Source organism: Anopheles merus, chromosome 3R (genome assembly GCF_017562075.2).
Source record: "Anopheles merus strain MAF chromosome 3R, AmerM5.1, whole genome shotgun sequence".
Classification (NCBI taxonomy): domain Eukaryota; kingdom Metazoa; phylum Arthropoda; class Insecta; order Diptera; family Culicidae; genus Anopheles; species Anopheles merus.
In genome coordinates, this window is record NC_054084.1 from 6,385,909 (window position 1) to 6,398,065 (window position 12,157).

The following is a 12,157-nucleotide window of genomic DNA, read 5'->3' on the forward strand; positions in this document are numbered from 1 at the left end:
CGCTATGCAATAGGCAAATTGTATGGGATCTAGCACTTTAACCGGTGTCTGGTATGTTAAAACGACTTTTTAATGTACGATGACAAAAGTCATGACTAATGCCATGTCACTCAGCGTGCCGAGAACGTTCCCAAATTGCTCACTTTTTATTAGATTCAAAATTGGATCGAGTAGTGGGTTCAGCTTCATGAAAGTTCAGTCCAGCGTTAGACATTAACGAACCAATGTTTCAAGTGTAATGTAACTGCTCTCCGTCGCAGATTTTACTGCAGCTATAGCATGTTCTCAGTGTAATTAGTTTTATTTTTTGCGTATAATTTATTCACACCTCGGTTTGATTTTTTTTTTAATTCTCTAGAATGAATTTTATTTGCAGCGCTTCACTGCTGCTGCTAGTACCGTCGTATGGTGCCGCGTTCCAGTTTTTCTGCCACAGCATGACGTGTACCATAACGAAGTGGTCTCCCAGCGAGGAAGGCTCATTTATGCTTGCCCATATCCCGAACGATACTGTACTATTGAAGCTTGTCAATCTTAAAACCAACACATTCCACTTGTATACCATCGAGTGGGTAAAAATCAGTGGAATCGGAGTCGAGGTAGAACGTTCTTCCGTCAAAAAGGTGATAATGCCGGCGTCCGACAACATAACACGCCTGAAGCTGGCGCGAACGTATCTCAGTGACATCGTGTTCGATGAGGGTAATGAGCGGTTAGCCTTTCTTACCATTTCCGACAGCCGGCTTAAAGCCGTCCCGAGCACAATCGTGCACCTGGCAGCGTTGGAAACGGTCGAAATATCGAAATCGCCTATCGAAACGGTCAACATGAATCTGTTTGGCAAGCTAACGCGTCTGCACCATATTAACCTGTGCGATAATAAGATACTGTTTCTTCATCTGTCCGATGCAGCGGGTGGTAATTTTGCGCAACTGAGATACCTGTTTCTGAGCGGCAATCTGCTCACCGCGATCAACTTGAGCGTGTTCAACGGCATGACGTCACTGCAGGCGCTAGATCTACAGGACAATCGTATCCGGCGTGTGCAGGGGGCGCTGGTGTTAAGTACGTTGATAACGTTCGATCTCTCTGGGAACCGGATTGATATGCTGAACTGTTGCGAATGGAATCTAACCAAATTGACTCGTTTCACAATGAGCCATAATGAGCTGTCGCGACTACCGACCTGCCTATCGTTGGCCATGCCGAACGTTACCTATCTCATACTAGACTCTAACGCACTGACCGATGATGATTCGTGGTACAACATTTTCACGCTGGAACGATTGCAGCAGCTAGACATTAGCCACAATCGGCTGACGAAGGCGGTATACGATACCCTTTCGCCACCGTTGGGAATTCTCAACCTGCAATACAATAACATAAAAGTTCTAAGTGTTCCGATAGCGGGCAAAGGCTTGAAAATTAATGTATCCTTCAATTCAATTGATACGTTCGATATCAAGAGTTTGTCGCCGAACGTTTCGTCCTTGGAAATGTTTTGCAACCCAATCGACTGCTCGTTCGATCGAGAACGTATGCCAATTGGGCAGGAACCGGTATGCCCCAACGTACAGATGAGGAGTTGTGATACGTCAAAATAAAAAGGTCGAATAATTAGACGGTGGCAATTTGAATCTACACTAAATCAAACAAAACCAATAAATTGCGGGAATTTGTCCATTTAGCTGTTTTCGAGCGCCGTCTGATCACTTCAAATGCATGACAGTAATCAAACTCATCCATCCAATTGATGAAACTATCTATTGGCTAGGATTTTATGTGGAATTCTGCTTGCGTTTGCATTTTGTTAAAGGATCACTGGGTTTGGATTTTACGAAGAATGTTGCTTACGTGTGCATTTTTTTGGAGTACTTATAATTTACTAGAAATATCTGTTCGCTATGACTAATTTGACAGTCACCCGACGCATGAGGCGCATCAAAGCAATTTAGCAATCAAATTTAAAATTAAACGCTTTAATGGATGTACTGAAACCCATTAATGTAACTAATGCCACTTAATTGGAGTGAAGTGTTTTGCTCTTTTGCGGGGTGTCGCCCTCCAAAAAGCAATGTTTTTCTTTCGTTTTGTGTGACTATTGATATGAAGTTGGCAGGCATAACGTTGCTGATAAGGTCTGTAGAGTGTTCGTTTATTTGTAGTTCATTTTAACGTTGAACTCAGAAATAAATGTCTTTCAGTGTGCTCGTCCTATTCATTCGGCCAACGATACCACTGCGCTTCCATTGTGACCGAGACTTTGTTTGTGAAATATGGCACTGGAGGCCACTAGAGGAGGGAACGTTCGTCCTGGAGCACATCCCGATCACACACGGGGCGATCGAGCTGTACAACTTTTGGGCTACGGAAATATCGAGCAATTTGTTTGCCTATTTTGAGACGCAACGTCGCAACAGATACAACAGATGCAAACCGCACTCACCGTCATCGAGTCCCCGTTGCGCGGTTTTGTTCTGGAGGACAATGCTACCTTCTACACGATAGGTTTGGAGAAAACCCAGCTTGACGTAATATCTTTCGGGACGCGGTGCAATGTGGAGACTTTAAAGATAAATTACTGCAAGCTGACCCAGTTGCCAAAATCGATCAGTAACCTGAAGGCGTTGCAAAGTTTTACACTAAGCCATTCGTTTGTTCCAGCGGTTGATCTAAACTTGCTAGCTGAATTGCCCCGTTTAGCTTTTCTAGATTTGAGCAAAAACCGGCTACACACTCTGTACGACTCGTGCGTCAGGACGGCGACACCCTCGTATCCGTTGCTGGCCGATCTGTACCTAAGGGAAAACAAGCTGAAAAGTATCAACCTGGACGTGTTCCGTCCGATGGTGTCCCTCACTAAAATCGATCTATCGCACAACCATATCAGTGTGGTGTCGGGATCGTTAGTGTCTGCCAGCTTAAACTTGCTCGATTTGTCCTACAATCGGATAGTGGAGATGGATTGCTGTGGGTGGGCTGTTCCAATGTTGTACGGTATGGACGTTAACGATAATCGGTTTCCCGCATTGCCAACGTGTCTGGAGCAAGCTTTGCAGAATGTGACTCGTTTGTCGTTTGATAGCAATCAACTTCAGCCGGACGTAATGTTCCAGTTCGGTCGACTTACGAGCCTGCAGTACCTAACACTGACGGACAACAAGCTACCATACGTCACCCTGAACATGAGTACCATTCCTAGAGAACTGAGGTATTTGAATCTAAGCCATAACAAACTAAAACATCTCGACGTGCCGTATGTACCGAGCAAGGATTTCCACATCGACGTTAGCTCGAACTGTATTAGCAATGTAGATTGGGACAGAGTTTCGGTGAATTTAACCAAAATAGGAATGGGAGATAATCCATTGGACTGTAGCGTTTACCGTATTTCTACTGGAGTGGACATTCAATCGAAGCTGGTGTGTAAAAGGCAAAGAATTAAAAATTGTGATCAATAAGTTACCGACAGTGCATGTTGATGATGATGATAGATTTTTTTTAAAGTAATAAAGTGATGAAGTGTCTGCAATGCGGTTAATTTCACTCCGTAACAATGCACAAAGTCACGTACAATACGTTCACTTGTTGGGCTGCTAATTTTGACTGTAGTTAATGTTAATGCGTTTCGATTCATGTTAAATGATGATGACATGAACGATCTTTCGTTAGACTTTTGTGTACCAGCTGAGTTAGCCGATCGTGGATCGCGGATCGAAAAGCGAAACAAACAAGTTGTAGTAGTTTGAACTGTTTTTACCATGTACACAGTGTTGTGCGTGTAAGTATCTTGTAATAATAATCGATGACCAAGCGAATTGTAGGCATGATGTACAAAACCTTCTTTATTCGATTTGTTTAGTATTCTGTGTTGGCTGGTAGCAAGTGGAATGGTTGTGACCGTCATGCTTGAGTGTGAAAACGCCTGCACCATATCGAATTGGACTCCCGGCGTAGAAGGTTTATCCGTGTTGAATAATATTCCGAACAACATCCAGCATATCCACTTTCGCTACTTGAACATTACTACACTCGATTCCGATCTGCTTGATCGAATGAAGATATCTAACGACGAAACATTTCACGCAACCATACTGCACTCCCCAATACAACAAGTCTATCTGTCGTCACGCACCAACATAACAAGTCTGATGTTGCTGGACACGAATATCAGTCACATAGAAATTGAACCGCACAATCCTAAGCTCGAGATTCTCACCATTATGCAGAGCCGGCTCCGGAGTGTACCGGACAGCATTAAACAGCTGGCCGTGGTGAGAGTTATTGATGTCATAGGATCTCTTGTAGATTCTGTTGACTTGAGCCTGTTTTGTAAGTTGCAACGCCTACAGATTCTCAGCTTAATGCAGAACAAAATCACCTTCCTCAATTACTCCCGTACCTCCGGTGTGGAATTTCCGAGGCTACGAGAGATTTTTCTGGTGAATAATCTACTCACCACGGTTACCATGAATGATTTTAACGGCATGAAGCTACTGAGGACATTAGATCTTTCGAACAATCGCCTCCACAGTCTGGAGGGTCAGTTGCGCTTATCAAGCCTAACACTGCTGAAGCTATCTCACAATCGCTTCACCGAGTTAAGCTGTTGCGGCTGGAACTTAAGTAGCCTGACGAATCTGGATATAAACAATAACACCTTGCAGCGACTTCCGACTTGCATGGAAGACACGATGCCGACCGTGGGTTACTTAAGCCTGGTCTCGAACGTACTCTCCAGCGACGACAATATGTGGGACAAGCTGGCAAGGTTGAACCAGCTAACACTGCTCGATCTCAGCTACAACCGTCTAACCAGTATGGTATGGGACAACGTAACCCTCTCAACGCGCTACATAAACATTCGCAACAATCCGATGAAATATCTTAATATACCGATGGCCATAGATGGGTTCAATGTTGACATGGGATGCACCACGATCGAGCAGCTCGAGCTCAGTAGCAGGTCGTTCAATGATACCCTCAGCGGGATTTACTGTATTCCGATACGCTGTAGCTGGCATAGTGAGGTAGCATACACTGGGAACCAGTTGAAATGTGACAAAATTATGGAAGAATGCAAAATGTGCGTTTAAGGCAGGTTGCTGGGTGTGGGATCGCTATCGAGGCATACTGCAGCAGCAGCATAAAAAAGTACAAGGTTTGTGCGTGAAATGAATCAATTATTCGAAGTAGAAAACATTGCGCACAGTGGAAATTTACCGAAATAAAACGAATTCGTGATGTTACGCAGAATTCTGCAGGCTGGTCAAACATTTTCAAATTGCCACCAGTGGTTTCGTGATTTTCCGTCGATTGAAGTTCATCCCAAAGTTAAAGCTGAAGTTCCTAACACTGACGGATAGCAAGCTGAAACACATCCCCCTGCACATGTGCGCTAACAAACTAAAATACTTGAGCTGTATGTGTCAAACGACATTAGTCCGAACTGTTTTAGCAATGTAGATTAGGATGAAATGCATGCAAATCTAACGAAATTAAGAATGAGAAGAAATCAAAAAGTGCTGTAAATTGCACTCGCAAATTCCATTGCGCAACAGTGCACAGAGTCGTATGCAAAAAGATCATTGATCGTGGCGTTAATACAGGCTGTGGTTAATGTTAATGCGTTTCGATTCATGTTAAATAAGGATGACATGAAAGATCTTTCGTTAGACTATTGTGTACCAGTCGAGTTAGTTGTTTGACCAACGTTTCAGGTGTTTTTACCAATGCATACAGGGTTGTGCGTGTAAGTATCTTTGAGTATTAATCGACGTCCAGGCGCAGTGTGATTAAATGACGAAGTATAAAACCTTCTTTATTCCCTTTGTTTAGCATTCTGTATTCACTGCTAGCATGTGGTATGGTTGTGACCGTCATGCTTGAGTGTGAAAACGCCTGCACCATATCGAATTGGACTCCCGGCGTAGAAGGTTTATCCGTGTTGAATAATATTCCGAACAACGTCAAGCAAATCCGCTTTCGCTACTTGAACATTACTGCACTCGATTCCGATCTGCTTGATCGAGTGAAGCTGTTTAACGGCGAAACATTTCACGCAACCATACTGCACTCCCCGATACAACAAGTCTATCTGTCGTCACGCACCAAAATATCAAACATGTTGCTGCTAGACACGAATCTCAGTCACATAGAAATTGAACCGCACAATCCTAAGCTCGAGATTCTCACCATTATGCAGAGCCGGCTCCGGCGTGTGCCGGACAGCATTAAACAGCTGGCCGTTTTGCAGGCTTTTGATATCGTACAATCTCTTGTAGGTTCTGTTGACTTGAGCCTGTTTTGTAAGTTGCAGCGCCTACAGGTTATCAACTTAATGCAGAACAAAATCTCCTTTCTCAATTACACCCGTACGTCCGGTGTGGAATTTCCGAGTCTACGGGCAATCTATCTTGCGCACAATCAACTCACTACGATCAACATGAACGATTTTAACGGCATGAAATCACTCAATATACTAGATCTTTCGAACAATAGCCTCTACAGTCTGGAGGGTCAGTTGCGCTCATCGACCTTAACAGAGCTGGAGCTATCTCACAATCGCTTCACCGAGTTAAGCTGTTGCGGCTGGAACTTAAGTAGCCTGATGATTCTGAATATAAACAATAACACTTTACAGCGGCTGCCGGACTGCATGGAAGACACGATGCCGATCGTAATTTACTTAAGCCTGGTCTCGAACGTACTCTCCAACGACGACTATATCTGGGACAGGCTGGCAAGGTTGAGCCAGCTAACACTGCTCGATCTCAGCTACAATCGTCTAACCAGCATGGTATGGGACAACGTAACCCTCTCAACGCGCTACATAAACATACGCAATAATCCGATGAAATATCTGAATATAACGAATCCCCAGGATAGGTTCAATGTAGACACGGGTTGCACCAAGATCGAGCAGCTCGAGGTCAGCCGCATTTCATTCAATGATACCCTCACCGGTACATACTGTATTCCGATACACTGTAGCTGGAATAGTGAGCTGGCGCAACTGAAATGTGGCAAGTTGGTGGAGGAATGTAAAATGTGCGCTTAAGCAGGGTTACGGGGAATCACCTTTACGATCACTGCCGAGGCATGTATGTGGAGCTATTTCGGTTAAAAAAATCCATGCAACTATCCAAACTGAGGTATTCCGAGAAATGCGCGCAATGAACCAACTATTCCCAGTTCAAAACTTTGTGCACCATCGAATTGGACCGATATAATTCGTTTTTAATGGCTTTATGTACAATTTTGCTAGCATATTAAGATAAAATTTGTCACACTGTGGTTTCGTGTTTTTCCACCGATTGAAGTTCATTTCAAAGTTAAAGCCGAGGAGGTTTGGATTTGATTTCGTTCCGCTGGGATATTTAAGAAATGTGCAGAGTTTGGTATGACCCTCAATCCTCAAACGTGTGTGCTGTTAAACATTATTTCACAAATGTTTTGGTTTTGTCTGTGTGTGTGTCTGTGTGTCTGTGATTGTGTTTTTTTAGGGTATTCCTGGTGTTACTTTTACACATCACCCCAGGTGCACTAGCCGCTCTATCGAGATGTGTCGAATTCAGTTGTTACGTATGGAACCTAAACCCAATCGAAGAGAGTTCCTTTAAACTACCTCGCTTTCCAGACCAGAAGGGAAGGATGTGTTTCATAAACTTGACCATCTCTTCGCTCGACATATCGCTGCTCAACCAGATGGGACTGCTGGAAAGCTCCCTGCTCATCAAAAATTCCCCTTTGCGCAGTGTACAGGTGTCCCAATCGTCCCAGTCGATCCCTTTAAAGCTGCTGGTTTTAGAGCAGTCCAATCTCACGGAAATAACGTTCGAAGCAAATGACACGCAACTAGAAACGCTTATAATTAGCAACAGCCTGCTGCAAGATATCCCCAGCACGGTGGCCCATTTAGTCGCTGTGGAGAGGATCGCGGTAAGGCACTCCCCTATACAAACCGTCGACCTGAGCCGCTTCGGCGGGCTGCAGCGCTTGGAAAGCATTGACCTAAGCAGCAACGTAATTGAACGCCTGCGATACACCTTGGTGTCGGATGAAGATTTTCCGTCCGTAAAAGCGTTCTATATGACCGAAAACCAGCTCACCGTGGTCAACTTTAACTACTTCAGCCGCATGAAGCAGCTGCAATCGCTATCGCTATGCAACAACAGGATCCACCGCGTAGATGGTTGGTTGGATTCGAGCAGCCTAAACTATCTCGACCTATCGCAAAACGCCATCTCAGCGTTCAGTTGCTGCAGTTGGAATGCTAGCGGTGTGATCACGCTGGCATTGGACAACAATACGCTCGAACAATTGCCGTCCTGTTTGGAACAGGCGATGTCCGAGGTGAAATATATCACCCTGTCGCACAATGCTCTGGATGGTGGTAGCGTTTGGAGCAGGTTGGCCACCATACCGACACTGCAAATGATAAACCTTGACGCAAACAGACTGACGAGTGCGATTCTCAACGGTACATTCCCGTCGCTTATTCAGCTCAGCTTGCAGCACAACCGCATAAAGCAGCTGTGGATTCCATACGCAAGCCACGGTCTTAGCGTTTCTGTCAGGTGCAATTTGATTGACCAGTTTAAGGCGCAAGATGTATCGCCCAACGTGACCCATCTGGATATGGAATGCAACCCGATTGATGTATTGTATGATTGTAACCGGTACGAATGGAACCAACCAACAGGAGATGGTAAGCGAGAATGTATCAAACGTGTCAATACCGAAATGTGTGAAGAATGCTTTATCCAGAAATGAGTTGTTGGAGCGATTGATTGAAAAATAAAAGCAGAAACATGGTTGAATATATATTGCACCCAATAATGCAGAGCTCGTCGTACCGATAGAAACATCCTTTTATTTCACGTTCAGCACAGATCGGTCGTGTTGCGGGCTACTGGATTGCCGTTCAGCTTAATGCACACTGTCTTCGGCCACACAGCGTTTCGGTTATGGACAATTTCTATGCGATTGTGACTAAAATTCAGTAAGACCAATCGTAAATGTGTGAAAGGAGCCAAATCTAGCTGCGTCAGGGCATTGCCGGCAATCTGGAAGGTCTGCAGATTTTGCAACTCTCGCAAACAGTCCAACAGATGCTCGATCCGATTGTTGATCACATTTAGTACCTTCAGCGACCCGATTTGCCACCGGCATAAGTCGATCGATTTGATGCGATTGTTTGACAGATCAAGCTCGGTCAGGCTGGGCAAATGGAGCGATCCGTACAGTTCTTGAATTACGTTGGATGAAAGCTGCAATACGGTCAACGCTTGCATGCTGCTCAACAGTGCACAGTCGATCGTGGACAAGCGATTGAAGGAAAGATCGAGCAGGGTAAGATTCTGGCAGCAGGTCGCGTTCGGTGATAGCTCTAGCCGTTCAATACGGTTGTAGCTTAGTTCGATTCCGTTCAGCTTCTCCATGTTTCGCAACACATCGAAGCTGAACACCGGTATGCGCATCTGCCATAGGCGAACCGTTTCCAGCGCTGTTAAGTTGTAAAGCGACGGAAGCAGCGAGGAAATGTCACTGTTAGTGATGGACAGATAGTATAGGTGTGCGTTGTGAAACACTTCCAGTCTATGGATTGTCGTTTGGATTAGCGAAAGGCACTGTAGCGTACAGTTGGGTGGTAGAATCAGTTGGTCCGTACGGCATCTTTCCAGGATAAGGTAGTTTACGATCGGCTGAAACGATGATATCGCTTCCGGCGGCACCCGTGAGTCGATCAGCTTAATCATGCCAGCGTCTCCGAACGAATAGGTCGACAGATTGTGCAGCTGCTGGCTGGTGGTAAGTTGCTCAATCGTGCAGGTATAATCGTAATCACAGGCGATCTTGATCGATCCACAGCTTTTGATGACGGCGAGGAGCAGCAGTAGCAGTTTCATCGTTCCCCTCTACAGCAAAGTATTGTAAAGCCAACGAACTTTACTGTGTACTTTGTTTTGTGTCAGTTAAACATACCTGTATTTTAGGTGTTGCACAAGGCTATAGAACCAGCTGATGGGAGCGACATTTGATGTCTAAACTGCTCGATGTAACTCAACTGTTACCATACCATGAAACACAGTTTAAATATCAATCAGAGGTGGAATTGCAAAAGCCCCTGCCTTTTTTGGTGGATGCAATTTAATGTAGCTCTGGCTCAGAAAGATCACTCTTTGAAATGGGAACTTGAATGCTTTTTCTCGGAATGGTGACATACTCTTTTGAAAAATGCATTACAGTTGTGCATGGTAACAGAGCAATGCGAGGAAATGAATGGATTGTTTAATTTATGCAAAACGAGTGCAAACAAACACACGCTTTGATCGAAACTGATAGCGCTGCTGTTTGTTTGCAGTTGTTTCTCCCACGAGCCCTGCCATCTAGGCATAATACAGAATCAACAGATCGCTATTATCGTTGTTTGTTTGGGAATTTTATGGCTTCATTAATAACAATAATGACCTAAAATCATTTCTCTTCGTATATACCGTTCTCTGGGCTGATCAAAGCGATGCCTGAAGATCGTTTATTTATTCAAGCGTTTATAAGATAATTGGAATAATAAACGGACGTGTGGTAAGTCCTCTCGGTAATCTGCTTAAGGTTGTAACATGAAGAACACAAAGTCTACCGCCGATGGAGGATAAAAATCTTTAGATTACTCTAAGAAAATTCTTCTTCTTACAGTAAAGTAAAGTAAAGGCAAGAGATGTGCCATTTTCCGTACCTACAAATTCACACAAACAAACACACACTTACATACATTCATACGCGTATACACTAGACTAGGTTAGGAGTGATACTAAAATCAGATTAGATTCGAGTCAGATAGTATATAACGCTTTCCAATCTTCTCGAGTGACACTTATCGTTCGGTTTTATGAAAGGCGCGTCTGGCCACCCGATACTTCTACCACCAAGAAGCATTAGCTCCAGTTTGCTCCAACGGAAAGGAAAATCCAAGCCACGACTGATCCTGAAGCTGCTTCGCCGTGTTGATACGTGTGTGTGTGTATGTGTGAAAGAGAGTTTAATTTAATGTACTTGAAAGTATGCTTTATAAACGGCAATCCATAAAGCACGAAGCGCTGCAGCTTTTCGGTACTGTGGATAACGTTTGAATCGCCTCTGAGATATTGGGAGTGTTTCTTAGAGAGTTTTTGTTGATAATGATGCACCATTAGAAAGTAAAGTAAGTGATTTTCGTTTTGGTACATAACTTTTTTTCCAAGATAGACGAGAAATTTACGAAGCAGCAAACAATGGATAGAAAATTTCATCTGAAAAGAACTCCATTTTCATGCTAGTAGTTTCATTGAATCATGCCACGTAGATAACTGATATGTCAAACCTTACTAAAATATATATCAAAGCTTTATTATCGATGTAATGATATTGAAAAAATAATTACCAATTCTCACCCAAGTGGGTCGGACGTCTTTCAGGAGCGTAGCAATAAAAGCTACCCCGACATGGTTAGCCCACCATTTCTCTTCCGACCCCTGCGACAAGCTTCAAGTGGAGGAATATCCTAATAGACGACCACCAGGACCGGGGAAGCTTGCAGATCAACAAAGACACAATAACAGCAAACACCGCACGAGCTCCTTTTGTCAGTTGAAGAAGCGAAGACCTTTCGAGATTTTCTTCATCATCTCAACAGCAGCGTGCCCTGATGGATGGTTGCTTTCAGCACAGCATCTCTAGGGCAGTGTGGCTAACAGATTCAAGGGCAAAAATCAATACACTTCTGTGGAAAGCATCCTCTTGTCGACAGGAAGACGCTTGCTTTCGGTGCTAAACCAAGGCGTACAAAGCATCAACACACCAATTCTATTGTCTTGGTTACAGTTGCTGCAGTGTCAGGGCTTGGGTAGGGATACTAAGAGTGCATACGACGACTTGACCTTGTCTCTCTTCCCAAGACTGTTGTATAGCTGCTATTGGAGTGCCGTATGGAGCAACGGAGATGTTTTTGTATTTTGAATTTCAATTAAATCAATTGACAAAAACACACCGTTTTGCACTTAAACTTGCACAAAACTGTCTTCGTGCATCTTGCGCCGTGTCTATTATCCTCTGACAGTTCATTAATATTTTATAGGCCTACTGTGATTTACAATTCTAAAGGAACTAAACATACCCA

At 44.0% G+C, this 12,157-nt stretch overlaps 6 protein-coding genes across 7 annotated transcripts in view; 5 read left to right on the top strand and 1 right to left on the bottom strand.

The window, feature by feature from the left end:
• Positions 1–12,157, top strand: part of LOC121596236 — a 69,931-nt gene that overhangs the window by 49,033 nt on the left and 8,741 nt on the right. The gene's annotated exons all lie outside the window — the stretch shown is intronic.
• Positions 38–1,606, top strand: LOC121596242 (carboxypeptidase N subunit 2-like). Of its 2 annotated transcripts, none has more exons than XM_041921005.1 (2): positions 38–290; positions 359–1,606. In XM_041921005.1, exons 1-2 carry the CDS (start codon positions 280–282, stop codon positions 1,602–1,604), a joined length of 1,257 nt encoding a protein of 418 aa, XP_041776939.1. In that variant the 5' UTR covers positions 38–279; the 3' UTR covers positions 1,605–1,606. The 2 variants fall into 2 exon arrangements, with proteins under 2 accessions (XP_041776939.1, XP_041776940.1); XM_041921006.1 differs by having other exon boundaries at positions 377–1,606.
• On the top strand, positions 2,059–3,588 carry LOC121596246 (leucine-rich repeat-containing protein 70-like). The gene is made up of 2 exons (XM_041921011.1): positions 2,059–2,138; positions 2,205–3,588. Exon 2 carries the CDS (start codon positions 2,430–2,432, stop codon positions 3,459–3,461), a length of 1,032 nt encoding a protein of 343 aa, XP_041776945.1. The 5' UTR covers positions 2,059–2,138; positions 2,205–2,429; the 3' UTR covers positions 3,462–3,588.
• LOC121596243 (leucine-rich repeat protein SHOC-2-like) lies at positions 3,596–5,252 on the top strand. Its single transcript, XM_041921007.1, has 2 exons — positions 3,596–3,781; positions 3,863–5,252. Exons 1-2 carry the CDS (start codon positions 3,762–3,764, stop codon positions 5,094–5,096), a joined length of 1,254 nt encoding a protein of 417 aa, XP_041776941.1. The 5' UTR covers positions 3,596–3,761; the 3' UTR covers positions 5,097–5,252.
• LOC121596240 (keratocan-like) lies at positions 7,342–8,835 on the top strand. Its single transcript, XM_041921004.1, has 2 exons — positions 7,342–7,400; positions 7,506–8,835. The coding sequence occupies exons 1-2, from the start codon at positions 7,387–7,389 to the stop codon at positions 8,773–8,775; spliced, it is 1,284 nt and encodes a 427-aa protein (XP_041776938.1). The 5' UTR covers positions 7,342–7,386; the 3' UTR covers positions 8,776–8,835.
• Positions 8,840–10,055, bottom strand: LOC121596247 (leucine-rich repeat-containing protein 39-like). The gene is made up of 2 exons (XM_041921012.1): positions 9,988–10,055; positions 8,840–9,920 (listed from the first exon to the last, which is right to left on the bottom strand). The coding sequence occupies exon 2, from the start codon at positions 9,909–9,911 to the stop codon at positions 8,886–8,888; it is 1,026 nt and encodes a 341-aa protein (XP_041776946.1). The 5' UTR covers positions 9,912–9,920; positions 9,988–10,055; the 3' UTR covers positions 8,840–8,885.